At 42.6% G+C, this 18,457-nt stretch overlaps 1 protein-coding gene across 2 annotated transcripts in view; it reads right to left on the minus strand.

Moving 5' to 3' along the window:
- The window catches only part of PAPPA2 (pappalysin 2), a 245,141-nt gene that overhangs the window by 210,819 nt on the left and 15,865 nt on the right, over positions 1-18,457 (minus strand). For both annotated transcript variants that reach the window (XM_081299707.1, XM_081299708.1), the window contains one exon: positions 5,004-6,075. In XM_081299707.1, coding sequence (XP_081155833.1) covers positions 5,004-6,075 — 1,072 coding nt within the window. The remainder of the gene's footprint in view (positions 1-5,003; positions 6,076-18,457) is intronic.

An 18,457-nucleotide genomic window follows, 5' to 3' on the forward strand; every position in this document is an offset into this window, starting at 1 on the left:
ACTTGTGTAATATGCACGAAGTCCTGGGTTCTATACCCAGAACTGTCAAAAAATTTACATATACACATTTACATGTAAATATAACTATTCACATATATGTGTATATATTTATATATTTTTGCATATATCTTTAACAATAAATAAAATAATTGGAAAACAAAATCAAGGAAATATAAAAAAATGGAACAAAATAAGAAAGGATAGAACATGAGAGAAAAAAGTAAGGTAATTAATTCAGGAGATTCATTCCCAGGTGTCTCAAGGAGAAAATATAGAACAAAGAAAACAGAATTAAAAAATATCAAAGTAATGAATTAAGAAAAATTTTCAGAGATAAGGGTCACAGTTGTCCAAACTGAAGAAACACACTGAGTGCTCATAGAAGAGAAAAAGGTTAGCCCTTAGAAAAGTTATAATGGGATCCCTAAAGTAAGAGGCTAAGGATAATATTTAAGATTCCAAAATGGAAAAATGTGTGAATACATGTTTTAAAAGACCAAATAATAAATTATCAGATTAGATTCTAGAGGAAATTAATTTCTTTAATATTTGGGAAAAAATGTTTTTTAAATCAGAATGTTATACAAAGACCAATTATCAGTTTTTTGTAAAGGCAGAATAAAAACACTCTTGATAAGTCATTTTCAGAGAAGTTTGCCCAAAACATCTTTTCTTAGAAAGTTACATAGGGTATTTTCCAGTAAAATAAAGTAGTAAATTCAGAGAAATTCATGTAATTCAGGACACATTGGCTGTATTTCAAAAAATTAGTGAAGTCCCAGAACAAGTATGCAGCCTACCTAAAGATAACTGGCCAATCAATATTAGAAAAAGAAAATAGAAGATCTAGAAGGGAAAGCTTCAGGTAAGTGTGTTAAAAAAAAAAAAAAAAACCTGCCAGGCAAGCCTATACCCCAGTGGCTCAGGAGGCTAAGACAGGAAGATCAAGAGTTCAAAGCCAGCCTTAGAAATGGTGAGGCCCTAAGCAACTTAGTGAGACCTGTCTCTAAATAAAATTCAAAAATAGGGCTGGGGATGTGGCTCAGTGATCTAGTGCCCCTGAATTTAATTCCTGGTATAAAAAAAAGATACAATTAGATTGTGTGATAAAGCATTTGGAAACAATTGAGGGTATCAAGGAAGACTAAAATAAGGAAGGAGAAAAGGAAGAAGGAAAGAAAAGAAGAAAGAAGGGAGAAGAGACACACGTATAGGATAGGGGATGGGAAGAGGTTGTGCAAGAATGAAAACAGGGTGACATTTTGTTCTAGATCACTGCTGTAATGTTAATACACATACAGTCATCCCTCCATGTCCAGGGGTTCCACACCTGTGGATTCAATCAAGAGTGGATCAAAAATAGTAGAGAAAAAGTTGCATCTGCACTGAATATGTATAAACTTTTCTCCTGTCATTATTCTTACAACAGATATAATAAATCATTTATATGGCATTTGCATGGTATCAGGTATTAAAAGTAATCTAGAGATATGAGTATATTATACACAAATACTATGCCTTTTGTATAGGGGAATTGAGTATCTGCAGATTCCCGTGTCCTGGAACCAATTCCCTAGGGATACCAATGGATGACTATACTGACTCAACTAAAAGTAAAAAAATAATTTGATTGGAAAGATGGAAAGAGAGAGACAATTTAAGAGAGTTGGTCTCATCTGTATCATAAGATCAAGTCAATTTTTAATATTGATGAATTAAACATTATAAATATATTTGGAGATATGTAGGTAACCAACAGAAGAGATAGGTAAAAGAATTATATTTGCCTACCTATGAGATCAAGGCTAGAGAGTGGAAAAGAATGGGGGAGAATCAGGCAGGAGTCTCTTGTTCTTCATAAATCTTTAGGTACAACTTGATATTTTTAACCATAAGCATTTATTACTCTGCTATTAATATTTTTAACACTCAAAACATAAATATTTAGGACTGGGAGTATAGCTCAGTGGTACAGCATATGCTTAACGTGTGCAAGGTCCTGGGTTCAATCAATTCCCAGTACCACCAAAAATAAATCATATAAATATTTTCTTTAATTCCACAAAGCAGATATTCTGTGTCAGGATACTAAAGTTTCTATGAAGAAATGTTGACAAGCCTTCTGGCTTTACAGATAGAATGGGATGAGCCCTCATGGCAACTCAGAGGCAGTGAGGGGAGTGAATTGTAAACACTCAGATAAGGACAATGCAGAGGGAAAGGGCCACCCTGAGGAAAATGATGTCTGCGTACCCTGAAAGACTGCTGTGGCCTGGATGGATGTCCCCAGAGGTCCTTATGTTAAAGGTTTGATCCCAAGGGTGGTGCTATTGGGATGTGGTGGAACCTTTGAAGGCAGGGCCTAGTGGAAGGTCTGGGGGCCATTGCAGGTATGCCCTCAAAGGGGATTGTGAGTGCCTGGTCTCTTCTTCTTCCTTTGTTGGTTACTGCTTTATGAGGTGAGCAGTTTGCTCAGGCACACACAGTCCTTCAATGATATGTCTTTGTAGGGGGCCCCAAGTGATAAGGCCACCTAATCTTGGACTGTAACCTCCAGAACAATGAGTCAAAGCAAACCTTTTCTCCTTAGAAGGGGATTATCTCAGGTGTTTCCTTATACTGGTGGACATTATACTGGTTGTTATAATGAGCTGGGGGAAAACTGGGAACAGGCCCAATTTTCCTATCTTCCTGGGGATCCTAAGACTTGTCAACCACTGCTATTGGTGAGGTTTAACTTAAGCTCAAGATTATCAAAATCTAAAACCCAAACCCAAAGAGAATTTTCTTAAGCAACTATTTCTGGTAATGTAATCAATTCCCTATGCATTATTATTATGTAACCAAAGACTTTCCATCTGTCAGTTCTAACAATACTAACTAATGTTATTTGTGTACATTGAAAATTTTAGAGGTACAACTTCCCTGTGCTTTATTTCATTTGATTCACAAAACAACTTAAGATAAATAGCAATACAAAGTATGACTGTAGTCACCCCCATTTTGCAGGCAACTCTCCTGAATTTCAGAAAGTGACTTTGTAACTTGCATACCAGTTCAGTAGCAAGGGCTCTAGGATTTAACTGTGTTCCTTGATTCCAAATCTTACACTCTGTCCTCAATACCATGTGCCTGAGCCACAGGCCAGTCTGTTAGTATTAACTGACAGCAGGAGGACTGCCCGTGGATACAGACACCATGAACTACTGAACAAATCATGTCCAACAGAAAGGCAGCCATTCAGGCCCTGGGAGCTGTGAGCCAGTCCTCCTGCCACCTGCCAGCCTTACACATTAGCTTAGGTGTGCCTTTTCATAATTCCAACAAAGGTACCAGTTGTACTAGGGACGCCTTGTCCACATAGACAGATTAACAGGTTTACTGCCTAACTCCCTCCTTTCCAACCTCTCTCCAACACCCCCCCCCCCGCCCTGCCTCTGGATCAGACACCAAATGAGAAGCTTTTTATCTATTTCTGTCTCAGAACAGAAGACACATCTGATGCATTCATTCATCAAAATAAACATGAGACAAATAATTCCACATTGGTGGCTGTTCAAGGCACTGGGAACATAGAGACAATACAGACAAGGCCCCTGTTCTCATGGAATCAGCAATCCAAATAGGAAAGACAGAAAAACACATGATTGCATAGAAAAAACATCTGAAGTGGTGTTGGGCAGGTGGTTAAAATTAGATGATAAGGGGCTGGGGATGTGGCTCAAGCGGTAGCGCGCTCGCCTCGCATCCCTGCGGCCTGGGTTCGATCCTCAGCACCACATACAAACAAAGATGTTGTGTCCACCGAGAACTAAAAAATAAATATTAAAAATTCTCTCTCTCCTCTCTCTCCTCTCTCACTCTCTCTTTAAAAAAAAATTAGATGATAAGCAACTCAGTGAGGACCTGTCTCTAAGTAAAATACAAAATAGGACTGGGATTGTGGCTCAGTGATCAAGTGCCCCTGAGTTCGATCCCTGGTAACCCCCCCACAAAAAATGATTGGATAGCTGCTTTAGACTGGGGGGTTGGGAAAGGCTACCCCAGGAGGTAGAAGGTAGATCAGGTAGATATTAGAATGATGAGAGAGAACCCACCAAGGGAAGATCAAGGAAAAGAGAATTCCAAAAAGAATAGTCAAGGTAAAGCCTTGGGGGTGGGAAGAAGATTCATCTATTGAACAGAACAGAACAGCCAGCAAGGCTGTGCCATGTGGGCAAAGAAAGTGATAGAGAGGAAGAAGCTGGCCATGTAGAAAGGGCCCGATCGCAGCAGGATCTGTGAGCCAGAGGAGGATTTAGGTATTAAGTGCAGTGAGGAAAAAGTCAGAAGGGGAATTACAGGATCTGATTTTCCCTCTACAAAAGACCCCTGTAGATGCCACATGGCAAATGGAAATTACTAGGGAACAGTAGAAGACTTTGGGAACCTGAGGCCAGGTGTAAAGTACACTTGTGCCCATGAATGCACTGAACTGCTCAAACTTCACCAAAGACCAAGCAGTTGTGAGATGTTTCCGTGGATTTGTCTGACTTTCGTAAGACCCTGTGACCACAGGAAGAACCGCCTATGGGAGTGCATTGACTGGTTGCTATCACGACCTGCAGTGTTTGTTCTCCTTGAGATCCTGGCCTGGTCAGGTACAGCGAGTCCTTCCACTCCCCTGTGCCTCAGGTACATGCTACACAGTTGTCTGCTCCACAGATCCTGAGTTCTGTGAAGACTGTCCCTTGTCTTCTGTGGCGCTAATTGCCTAACATGACACCTAGTCCTTCCTAAAAGCCCAATAAAGTATGAAAGAGTGGCTTAGTGAGACCCTAAACAACTTATCCATACCCTGTCTCAAAAAAGAAAAAGAAAAATGCTGGGACATGGCTCAGTGGTAAAGGGCCCCTGGGTTTAATCGCCAGTACCAAAAAAAAAAAAAAAAAGTGTGAAGCCAAAGGGCAGAACAATGTTGGAAACGCCCTCCATACAAAGGACACCCAAGCCCACTTCCTTACCTGTGGGGTGAGTCAGGGTCGAAGCAGGTCTTGCGAACGTCAGTCACCTCGGGGTCACAGCAGTCCCCATCATCAAAGTCGTTCAGCATGTTGTTGCATTCCACGTGACAGAGCCCGTCCCTGCGGTTCCAGGAATAGCAGCGGCCCTGTAGGCGGCAGTCACCTCCATCATAGCCGGTAAGCGGATGCTCACACTCAGGGTCGCAATGGTCGTTGCCAATCTTGCTGGGCTCACAGTTCACAAGCACAGCCCGGTGGCGCAGGGTGGAGTTGTGGACCTGGTGGATGCTCAGCTGCCAGCTGATGTTGTAGCGGCTGAAGGCCTCAGTCAGAGCCTCTTGCTGCCTGCGGATCTGCTCCTCGCTCACAATGGGATGCCCACCTTCATCATCACAGATGTTCACCACCTGATAGCGGATCACCTTCTCTCCCCGAAGGGGCCAGTGTCTGTTGTACTGGGAGATCAGTTCCACATTGTCACACACAGTTTGCCCACAGAGTGGGGGCTGCAACGGTGACATGAGCTCAGGCTCTGGCTGGTGGCCCTGGAGAACCTCCAGGCGGGGATATTTCTCATCCCTAAAGGGGACCCACTGTTCCTTCAGAGGATCAAAACTGGCCGTCAGGATTAGGGTGGTCAACTCCTCCACCCCACTGGGATGCTGTGGACTGTGCTGTAGGCGACTTTGTGCCAGGGCAGTTGCCCAGAAGACCAGAGTGCCCAGGTATCCACGGAAATAGTGCCCGTCCTCAGAGCTGTCTCCCCCCAGGAGCAGGGAGCGGCAAGAAGCCATGAAGGGGCTGTTCAGGGGTCCAGACTGATCTAGACTACTAGCCACCCGGGTGCCATCCACATACAGGGCCATGCGCTGTCCGTCGTAAGTGGCTGCCACATGTGTCCATGTACCTGGTTGGTAGCGTTTGTGGCCAGTCACGATGGTGGCTTTCTTCACACGATCAGTGCGGAGGGAGAAGAAGAAGCGAGCGTCTCGCCTTCCCTTGTCCTTCCCTGTACGGATCCCCAGGGCCCATCCCTTATCATTGACTGTGTGGGAGCAGTTATCAAACACGCCTGGGAAAGAAGAATCAAAGGGAGACATACCAGATACAAAGGGAGACGGAGAAAAGGAGAAGAAAACCCATGTAAATGGCCAGAATGTAGAGTTTTAATGGAAAAAAAAAGTGAGTGATACTGTTTCCCCACGTGGAGTGCTGGTCCATATCCCAAACTAGACCATCTGCCAACTTCCATTCTCAGAAGGAATCTGATTTGAGAATCCACCCAGTTTGGCCCATTCTGGTATTTTTAAATAACCAAATGGAAGCTGAAAAATGGGTATCCAATGCAAATGACAACCATCCTTTAGCACTTCATCAGGAACACTCTTCATGTCCCCGGACTCTGAGTCCTGGCCTTCCCTTACTGATCCTAACTCCTTTCCATTTCCTCAGAAGTCTTGTGGACAGTCCCTGATTTTACAAACAACAATAACCTCCTGTCCCCTCCAAAAGTCTTTTTTCTCTATTGAACATTAGAATGATGATTCTCATAGAGAAAATAAGGAGTTGGTGACTCAAGGAGTCTGTCAAAGACTATACATAACATTGTTCCTAGCCTGCTATTTCTTGCAGTACCTCTCAATGGGCAAGAATAATTTTTAAAATTTATTCATTTTTTAATTTATATATGACAGTGTAATGCATTATGATTCTTATTATACATATAAAGCACAATTTTTCATATCTCTGGTTGTACACATAGTATATTCACACCAATTCATGTCTTCATACCCGTACTTTGGATAATAATGATCATCACATTCCACCATCATTAATAACCCCATGCCCCCTCTCTTCCCTTCCAACCCCTCTGCCCTATCTAGAGTTCATCTACTCCTCCCATGCTCCCTCTCCCTATCCCATTATGAACCAGCCTCCTTATATCAAAGAAAACATTTGGCATTTGGTTATCAATCCCAGGGAACAAATGTTTCCCAGATAAAGCAATATGGTATCAGTCCCAGCTGAAAAAAAACAGGGAGTTGATTATGAGAATGACTGTTCTATACCCAAAGCTGCCCACCCACCATAACCACAAGCTGAACTTCCCAGATAAATGAAGTTCCCTGCCATTCACTGCCTCACCACCTTACTCAGAGCAGGCACAGGACTGTTAAGTTGATTTGAATGAACAAAGGCAGGAATACCTGCGGATACCCAATCACTGCTATGTTGGCAGGAAGAGAGGGTAGTATGGTCCAGTGTGTCAGGGCCATGGGCACAAGGGAACCAGAGGCAATTAGGAGACCTTGAGTGCTCCCAGCAACCAGTGGCTGATTAACCCACCCTGTCTTCTGGGGGGCCTCTTCTTATAGTCTCAGGGGTTTGAATTTGTAAGATAATGAAAGCAATATACGCTGACATGGAAATGTATAATAAATGTTTGTTGATCTGATGAATAAACAATGGGAGAAATCGACTATCCTTAGATTCATGTGCCCAGCAATAGTAGCAAGAGTCCTTCTTCCCCAGGCTGTTGAACAAGAATTTTATTTATCCTTGATCTTTTATATAGTCCAAGCCAACACTATTCATCTATGGATTGTCTCGATTTACAAGTAGGATGCTTCCCATTCTGATGGCAGTAGCTGTATTTTTATAAATTAACAGAATATCTGCTCTTATCCCAAAGTAAATTACATGTGAATTAAAAGATAAAAATTATTTTTTCCAAAGATAGCTCCTAACCGACCCAGTGATTCAAACAACAATACTTGGTAGAACTGATGATGAGAAGCTACATATAATGTGATGGAGACGCTCCCATTTGGGTTTGGGTTTTACTGTTTTTACGACTAGATTTGTTAAAGAAGCTTAAAAATATTGCTTTGAAAATTCTTGTGTTAGGTAGATTTTCAAAAAGTAAGGCAAGCTTGCTCAGATGGATACTTAGTTTCCTGATTCATATTTTCTTCTTGGTTCATATATTTTTATAAGTACTACAGAGCCTTAATTATGTGTGTCTGCTGACTTGTGAATGAGTGTGCTACAGTATTTAAAATAAGTACCAGAGAGGTACTAATTTGTCAGCTATATGCTGGTTTTTAGGGAAAGAACTGGGTAGTCCAATTTATATATGTTACATATATAGATATGTGTATGAATTGGGGTATAAATTACTACATTTGGCATATAAATTACCAGATAATTGACTTGATTATCTGCCAGGCATCTAGTTACCATTTTGAGCACTTTAATTTACTTAAGAACTTCTATTTAATTATCAATAAAATAATTATTTCTACTTACTTTCCTCAAAGGAAACTATAAAATTCACCATTGAGTTGCAAATTTGCTACATCTGCCAATTTCTGTGGTGTAAATTACTCCCACAATGGCCAATTTCAAGTTACCAACATGATGTCATAGACTTGGGGCTGGAGAGAGAAACACACAATTGGCTCTGGTGAGCCAGTCTGAGCCTTTTCCAGCACTGCAGGACTGAACAGGAAAGCAGATGCAAGCTGCCAGAGGTCTCCTTTTCCCTCTGACTAAAGTAGATGTGGCTGCTTTTCTGATGATCTGATTTTCCTGTGATTTTAAAAAGGGTAACTATTGCCCTTACTCTGGGTTTTGACTTTAATAAGATGTCTACTTGTGAGCAGTGACCAATCATACCTGGGCATAAAATGCATCCATCCAACACCTGCTTTTCAGTACCCTTTAACCACAAGCTAGGGTCACAGCAGCTGCAGCTGCACAGCCCCCACATATACCCTGAGAAGGACCCCAAGGCCTGCTTTCTCTACCTCATTAAGCAGAAACAAGACAAAATATGTTTCAAAAAGGAAGTTACAGAATCACCACATTTGAGAGACTTCTCTGAACTCTCAGTCTAGTATTATGAGGGCTGACAGACCAATTTCATTTAAGCCAGCACAATCTCTACGGTGCAACTCTGAGCTTGTGTAACATTGTGATTTTATAACTTTGGATGTACATGTGATGGAAGCAAGCACATTATAACTTGTTTATTCATCAAAGCCACATTCTTGGGAAGAACAGAGGGAACAAACAGATCATGAATATGATTTATGAAATCACTCAACACCACACTGAACTATGATAACTCATCGTTAGAAAAATCAGATCAAATGATGTAACTTAAAAGATGGTGATGGTGTTGAAGCCAAACATTCGGACCACATCATCTTAAAATTTTAAGAATAATTTTTTCATCTCTTGCTTACAACTACCTTCTGTTATATGTCAACGTTCATTAAATTTAAACTTGTTTTAACACCTTATCTTGTATTTAAACTGAGTTTGGAAGAAAAAGAAAGTAAATAAAGTGAGCATATCTCTTCTATTGTATTACTGCCCCCAGCTCCAAAATCACATTTAGAGACCATGGGTATCTTAAAAGAACAATACACTCATATGTGTCTTCCACAAAAATCATTTGTATCCAGTTCTCTACTATTATTAATTACCAGCATTTGGAAATATAGAGTCAACTTTCCTCAAGGAAAAAGTCCTCCTCTAAAATTGGATTATATTCTTCCAGACTGATTATGAAAACCTCTACTGAAGTGTGACTGTCATAGTAGAGGTTCACATGCAATGATGTCAAATGGAGAAATTGCAAGGTGTGGCTTCTATATGGGAGTAAACTTGCTTCTTTCCACTTCTTGTGGTCTTTCTTTGCACTCAGGAGAACTGCTGCTTATGCCAAGAAAAAATAGAGATTCAAACTGTCTCCCATTGGGTGTCTACTATGCTCTAACCACTGATCATGTAACAACCCTATTAAACTGTACCACAAATCTATGAGCTGGATTTCAGTATCTTCCCTTAAAGACCAAAAACTGAGCAAGTGACTCATAGTCACATCTAGCAAGTGACAGAGACAGGACCAAAACTAATTTTATGTGGTCAAAAATTAAATGTCCTTTTTACTGCACTAAAATATTTCAAATACTAAACCAAAAATGTTTAGCTGTTGTTGTTTGGAAACTAAAAAAGTGACATGTAGCATTAATAAATTTGTACATCACTACTGGAAGATAACTGGGATCTGAATCTTTTAAAAATGTACAAATTTACATCCATATGTACATATTTCTCCAAAAATATTTTGGAGAAGAAAACAGAGTGGTGGGCACAACAGTTCACATCTCCCTGGTAGCCAGAGCCTAAGTTGACAGGCTGCCTCAATGAATATTTGGTAGAATTTTGGGGTGGCCCCACAGGGTCCTTTGTGATATACAAGAGTCAGTAGTTACTTCTAGGAGACCCAGAGGCAGAGGGAGTTTGTTATCCTGAAGCCAGGACTGTGAGCAAAGTGGGAGATGGTAACAAGAAGATGATTCACTGAAGACTCCCCTCAGGCCATCTCTATTTCCTTTTTGTCCTTGGTTTCCCCCACTAGGTATATAACTAGTAGAAAAAGAATCTGTACTTGAAGAGAATGTCATAAAAATAGGAAGAAGGATGGTCCATCTAGGAGCTGCTCCTACCTGGCCACTGCTCTAGCGGAACTGCCAGTGGAACTCCTAATTCTCTACCAGATCATCGCCTCCCCTCCTGACACCTTCTGTCAGTTGGTTTTGTCTGAATGGAGTTCCCTGATAAGACCAGATAGGAAGAGTGATGCATCTACAGTGCTCCTGGCACCAGAATGAAGAGAAGAGCGTTCTCTACTCCAGGAGTTGTAAAAGTCAATTATTAGGCAAGAAAAAACAATCTGAGATCTTTCAGGAATCCACAGCTTTGGCATGCTTATTTTATGCAAAAGGGAAAAGCACCATCTCATCCCTTTCTTTTCCTGAAAGCAGAGAAGTGTCTGTATTTCAGCTTATTTCAAAGAACTCCAACAAATGGGAAAGCCAAATTGCCTCATTCTGAAAGGCCACATGGGCCCAATGCTGAGACCAATGCTCTGAGGTCTCATGCTGAGACCCATTCTCTTACGCCTCTCTAACTGAATCCCTCCTTCCTAGTCCACATGTGCTCCTGGCACCACGATTTTCCTAAACACTAACATGCCAAGTAGAGTCCCAGCCCCAGAAATGATATCCTGTCTGCCTCATTGTCTGAAATGTCTGCCATCTATGGGCATGCCATTCCAAAATTCTGAGAAGTCCTCCCTCATTGCCCTCATCAAAGGGATTTTCTATTGCCATTTGCTGAGCCCTGTGTCCTGCTGATATTTTCTTTATTATTATTCAAACAAGCAAGTTGAGAGTTCCTTGATGACAAGAGCCTCTCTTCGACATCAGTGGACTTCTTCCAGGGTCAAGGGAGAACAGGGTTTTGTTCTTTCATTGCTCCCATTCTGCTTTGGAAGTCACATTGAGTAATGAGGGTCTTGACCTAGAGGAAGAGTGTTTCCACCAGTCTTGGAGGTCCCTGGTTGCCCTGCAATTGCATGTGACTGAGACAAATGCACCACAGGGTCTCACAGGTTCTCATTGTGGCTACAGATGGTGACACTGCCCAGAGGGTTGGGTGTGCTTTTCCTGCCATCACATAAGAAACTGCTTCCTTCTGAACCCTACTCAGGTGAATGACAACACCGTGGTAAGACAGAGGCCCACCATCGAGGGAACATCTGTCTATGCAGAGTATGATAGATAAGATCATTCAGCAGCAAGCCCAGCTGACAGAAGGTAAGGCCAGGCAGAAACAGTGGGGGAAGCTCACATCCAGGAAATGGCCCCAGTGGAGCTCTGCTCTGTGCCTCTAGAAGATTAGTCAGGAGTGAGAACCCGGCTCCTCCAGGAAGCCCCAGCAGCTTCCAAGAAGGTGAGGCTCCACTCAGCAAAACAGAGTAGTCATACATGGTGTCATCCATTCTGGTAACTCAAAAAACATGCTGTGTGGTGCAAGTTTGTTTTTAGGAGGACAATGAGCAAAAAACAAGGCCAGGGTAGGTCACGGCCATGAATCAGCCTGCTGCAAGGCAGGGTCCTTTCTCAGGATGTCATGGCTGGGGCTGCCCCACAGGAGTGCACTGCTTCTGCAGACCTACCCCACCCCTGCCAGAGAGGATGAGGGGGATGAAAAGGACAAAGGAGAAGGAGAGAAGCCATCCATCAAAGACCTCGCACACCTGGCAGAGAGCAGGACCATGAGCAGGAAGAGTAGGAGAGAGAGAGCCCAGGGAGGTGTTTTTCAGCTGCTCTAGATAATTCTCCCTCAAGACAGGAGTAGGCTCAGATTTTCATTTATGAGTCCAAGGATTTAAGAATTAGAGCGCAGCGTGGGAGCCTCCTGGGGATGGTTTCACTGGCATCTTTGCCACAGATTATTCATCCTCGCCTTATGGAGCACTTCTCACTTTAGTCGTGGTCTCCTGTGTGCAAAGATGACAGGAACCCGGTGGAGGGGATTTCCCTGGCTTTCCACAGGCCACCCATGCACAAGGTGGGGGTCCATGAGGCAGGTTTGCAGGGAGAAGGCAGGGCTTCTTTAAAACTGCCTGAGTGAGCAAGAAAACACAAGAAGGACGAGACGGGGGGAGAAGAACCTAAAAAAGTTCACAATTCAGGAAAAGCAACCCATGTGTGACACCTGTAGAAGTGTAGTTAACAGTTTCTGGCATGGTGACATTACGCATTAGCTTCTCTGAGATATTATTGTGACTGATTGGGGGTGTGGACAGGGCAAGGGGCTGACTCCAAAGCACACTCACTTGTGTGCTACCTAGTGTCAGAAGCACTCGCATGAAAGTCAGGCTGAAATGGCATACAAATGACCCAGAAGATGAGGCTTCAGACCAGAGGCTCCAGTCTTCTTTCATTTTACCAGGGCTATGAAAAGCCCAGGAATTAAAGTATGTGGAATCTGTGGTGCCTGAAATCCCACCTCCCACAGGCCTCCAGGGGACTGATGTGCTGGGCCCCAGACTACACTTTGAGCAGCAGCTGTTGCTATAGCCCTTGTCATTGGTTGGTCGGGTGAGGGGTGGTTGTTTGCTTTGCTTGATTGTTTGGGGCAGTACTGGAGACGGATCCCAGGGCCTCACACTTGTTAGGCAAGAGCTCTACCACTGAGCTGGCCCTTCAGCTTTGTTTTGTGTTTTGGCTTGTTGGTTGTTGTTTTGTTTTTCTGTTGGTACTGGGGATCCAACCCAGGACACGCATGCCATGCAGATGCCCAGCAGCTAAGCTACGACTTCCAGCCCCTCAGTAGCAGGACTCCAAACCAAAGCAGACTGTGTCTCTAAGGACAGGCCTTGTCAGCAGCAAATGATGAATAAAGGTTCATCTAGTGACTGTATTACAGTTCACATTCTCAGGTGAGCCTCCTGGACTCCCAGCTTCACCTCACTTATTTCACACACCACACACACACATACACACACACACACGCACACAGATGCAAACACACACCATGGACAAGTCTGTCTAGTGATCAACTGAGACACTTCTCTTTGCTTACTTATTACCTGCACAATATTGGGTGCCAACAATGGAGGAGGGAGCATAGTGGGTGTGAAGACATGAGAGGGAAAATAAGAAATAAAAATTTCAAGTGTTCAATGTCAAAGAAATGCAAATGAAGACAAGATAAAAATTCTCATCTCTCAAGTTGGCAAAGAAAGGACAGCAATAGTCTCTAGATTAGATGATACCGTGGAGAAAAAAGGCACACGTGCACTGCTGGAGAGAGAGAAACTTGGTAAACCATTCTGGAGAGCCATTTGAAAATAATTTCCCAAAACATTCAGGCCCTCCAGCCCCAGCATTTCAGTCCTAAGACTCCTCTTCAGGAAAACAGTCTGCGAGGTATATTTACAGGATGGTCACAACATTATTTAATCACAGAAAAATGACATTCCATAGCACCCTACCATTTTAAAAAAATCATACTTTTGAAGAATATTTAAGGACCAGGAAAATGTTCACAGCTTATTTATTAGAAAACAAGTTAAATTCTGAAACAACATATATACTCTAATCCAAATTATTTAAAATAATAAATGTGTCTATTTCAAAAATTCAGATTCATAGAAAAATATTTTTTAATTTCTACAATAAATAACCTCTCTAAGTCTGCTCATCCTGAAGGATTTTAAGTAGAAAAAGTGAGCTAATCGAATTTTGTTGGAAGATTAGAATAAGAAAAATGTAAGGACAAAAATAAGTTAGCAGTTAAATAGTAAATTGACCATTTCCATTTCTACATGACCTTGAGGTTGAGTAAAGGAATTTTACATTTCCAGAAAAATCTATAGAGCAAAGGGCTCAGGTCCCTGTGAAACCCATAGTTGTGAAGAACCAGGCCCAGTGCTGCCATGACCCTGAAATGAGCCTGAGGCAACAGGAGCCTCCTTCTCCAGGAAGCTTACCTTGCCACCAAGCAAGAAGCCACATGGCTTTGGGGCTTGGCAATGACTACCTCCGTGCCTAGGTTACTGTTTTCTTGCTGAGAAAGCGACCCACAGAGAGAGACCAAGTAGTCCACCTAGAGTTGTAACATGCCTTGCCAAGAATGACCAGTGCCTTCAGAAGCTTTCTGAGTATCTCTTAGGATAATCCTGCCCCTTTCCCGAATTCTCCAGATTCTCCAAGGCCTTAGAAACCTAGCAGCCAACTGAAAACCAAAAAGATAGCTAAATCTGTTGTAGCTGGAAGATCAGGCTATGGAGCTCAAGAAACTAGATCAATCACATACACTGGCCCTGCCACCCTGAGTAACCTGGTGCACTTCTCCAAACCTCAATTCCTCATCCACGGCAAGTGGAGGTCATAACCATACCTCACTTGGGGAAGGTTAAATGAATGCACACATGCAAAACAAAAGAGTGCTCAGTACTTACTAAGCATGCAATCACATTATTCTCTGCTAATATCATTGCTAGCCTTTTTGCATATTTAGCCCTATCTCTTCAACAGTCTAATAAGCCTGGTGAAAGCTGTAAACCAGCCTTATGCTCTCTACACTCCCATTGTATCAGGCTGACATCTAGCCCATGTAGGAATAAGACAGACATTAATGGACTAAATCCACAAAAGAGCATCCTCCCAACTGAAAATATGTCACAAGACACTAAAAACTCCATGACCTTTAGCAAAGAAAAATATCTCTTAATCCTCCCCTACCTTCTATACCGCTTACTCCCCATAGTAGGAGCAGTTACCAATCTGGCCAGCACATCTCTGCCCCCAGTACTGGTATAAAACCATGCTGGCTTTCCATCTCCTTCTCTGTTACCTAGGAGGGACTAAGAAGAATTGAGCCACCATCAGACTTGTCACCTCATGACTCTTCTGGGCAATTTCCTCTCAAGTCAGTATTTTGCCTGATATCACCCATTATCTCAGAACATTTAGCAACTTTAATTTATCTTTCCCCACATAAGAAAATAAATAGATAACCAAAATTGAATAAGCATTGTAATGTTCCTTATGTCTAATCATTGCCATCAGGAAAAAGAGACAGACAGAGACACAGAAAGAGAACAGTCTTCAGTGTAATTTTAAACATGGATTTTACATATGTATTTATTTATCTACTTATTGTAATTCTATTTTGACCATTTTATATAACCTCTGAGAATGAGCAGTATGAAATTTCCTGAGCACTCAATGGGATTTGCTGGTCTTGTGACTCTGGAATTCTTTCAACAAGACATTAGTGCCCAGTGGTCAGCTAGTGTGGTCCGGAAGGAAGGGTTGAACTAATGTTCCTTAGCAGAGAAACAGACATGGAGAGCTGCTCTGCCAATCAAGCTGGCTTTCCTCCTTAACAAAACTAGGAAACCATGTGCTTGAAAAATCCTCAAAAGCAAAAGGTAGATCATGAAGATAGAGTCACCAAATCAACACCAAATCACACACCTGAGAGTCTAGAATATGCTTCACCTTGATAAGTTACCCCAGCACCTGCCCATCCTGGGAAGGACAGAGTGGTACTCACAGAAGGATGCCATCACCCTTCTTCCCCAGCCTGACTCTATCTCTATCAAGGGCTGCCCAAGAAGTCTCTCTTACAGCTACTTAGCAGCAGCAGCACCACCATCACCACCACCAATTCTGTTATTTTGCTCCTCTGCCAAATAAATAATTTGGATACTCTCAGAAATTTACTCTGGCATTTATTTTACCAAGTACAATTTACAGAATCAACACTACCTTAAGAAGTGCTTAAATAATATTACATACATACCTAATGATAGGAGTCACTATGTAAAGCAAGCCTGCAGGAGACCCTCTTGCAATGAAAACAACCTCCCGATTGGAGGCTGAGGGTTTCTAAAGTGAGACACTGTTTTACTCTGCCAGCATTAGCCCGCTGTGTCTTATCGTCATCCACTGTATACCCTCTCTGCTCATTTAATAATAGCTGAGCATTTTTGCCTCCTCTATGCCATCACAAGTAACCCAGAGGACTCTGATTGCCTTCTAGGGAACAAGTTGAGGCTGCTGACCCAGAGACTACACATACCAAATACTGGGGCAATCAAATACTAAATGCTCATTGCCCCTTTTCCACCAGTGTGAAAGTCTGGAGGAACTGAAGGACAGAGTGTGTGTTTCCAAATTGAACCCAGGTGAGTCTACAGAGCCCAGTGTTCAAAGAAGACACTTAAATTTGGCTCCAGGAGTAAACCCCTGTGGTGACATAGCTTGGCCACTTAGCTCCTGAGTAAGAATGACAAAGAACAAAGGAAAATAGTGATCAATTTTATTGGCATTTCAGGTCAAATGAGGACTATGGTCTTCATCAGTTTTGTTTGTTTCATTTTCTTACTGAAAAATCTTCCTAAAAAACATTTTTCTCTGCTTTCCAATGAGAGATTTAAATCAAGCAAAGGCAACCTGGAAGAGTTGAAATCACATCAAATTAGAAGGCAAGAAACCTGGGAGCATAGTCTCAGCCTGCTCCTGTGTAGCATCAGGAAGATGCCTTTCACTCTCTGTGCCTCACTGTCCCATTTGCAAAGTGGAGACTGGGATGGGTTGTCTGTTGCATGGACAGACTGCCTGGAATCTCAGTCTCTAGGATTACTGCAGAAGGGTTTTCAGGTCATAGCTAGAACTGTTTCTTACTACCCCACCCTTCCTTGGCTGTAGCTATAGAAGGTGGAAAGGATTGGTTTAAACCCACATGTTAATGGGCTGGGTCTTTTCCCAATGGATTCCTCTTTTGAACTGATCTTTTTATCATGTACCCATGTCTCCTAAAAAGCACAATAGCTAAAACATAGTTAAGGATTCTGCTTAGATGAAATCCAATTAATCAGGTTTCATTACAATTACATGTTAAATTGCATCATATAGATATCCATGCAATAAAAGTTCTGGAGGAGAGTATGCGGAACTAGAATGGGCAGGGAAGGCCACAGGAAAGGGTAACATGAGCCAGGGCTATGAATGTCCTGATAACCAGCTCTGGTCCCTTTGTGCCACAGAGCTCTACAGATGATAAAAACAGCAACCAACATCCAACAAGTACTCACTGTGTGCCAGGCACTGCTCCAAGCCTCCAATTCATTTTAACTTATTTAATCATCACAACAATTTTGAGACAGAAATCACCTCTGCTTTGATTTTGCAGATGAGGGGATTGAATTTGCCAAGTGTATAGTGCTAGTAAAAAGCCTGAGCCCAATACAATCAGACCCCAGGCTCAGCATTCCTACCCACTACATGTAGGAAATGAATTTAGACAGACAGTGAGACTGATGCATGACACGAAGACAAGGGAACAGCTTGCACAGAAATCAGGAACTGGTAATCAGCAGGCCATGTGGAGGGGAGAGAAAGGGGTGCCTGGCTCAGGAACGCATCTCATGCTGAAGGATAGAGGTGACTGGAAGCCAGAGGTGCCCCCAAAAGCCTACAGGTGATCAGAGGCTACACCTGCTGCATACAGGAGCTTGAAAGGGGAACCACAGCATGCTGTATTGAAGAGCAGGAAGGCTGCAGGCTGGCAGGAGGCAGGCTAGGAGGATGATGTTGACTGAAGTGCCCAGGAATGCAAGGGCAGCAGTTGCCTCCCCCATTGGCACCTGGGTTTCTGCAGCATGCAGCAGCACACTGTCACTGTTCAGGCCCCAGAAATGCTGAGAGCAGAGAGGCAAAGAGGCAGAGAGGGTGGGATGACTACCTAGTGTCCCCTTCTCTGCCAGTGGACTAGGCTGGCCTCTAGATGAGGTCAATCAAGTGACATCCTACACTCTACTCAAAGGCCCAACAAGACTGCCAAACCCAGGAAGGAAATCCTGCTAGGATGACCTCCTCCTTTAGGATCCATGCCACAGCTGTACCACCAGGATTATAAGGATATTCTATTGTGTAATTATTCCAAATTATTAATGTGCCTTGAAACAAACAATGTCTAAAATAGACCTCTACTGTGGTTAGTGTTTATAATTATTCTGTATGCCGTTGGAGTTCCTTTCTAAATTAGTTATTGAATACCTACTTTGTGCTCAATAAACA

The sequence above is a fragment of the Spermophilus citellus genome, assembly GCF_964194105.1.
Source record: "Spermophilus citellus genome assembly, chromosome: 6".
Lineage (NCBI taxonomy): Eukaryota > Metazoa > Chordata > Mammalia > Rodentia > Sciuridae > Spermophilus > Spermophilus citellus.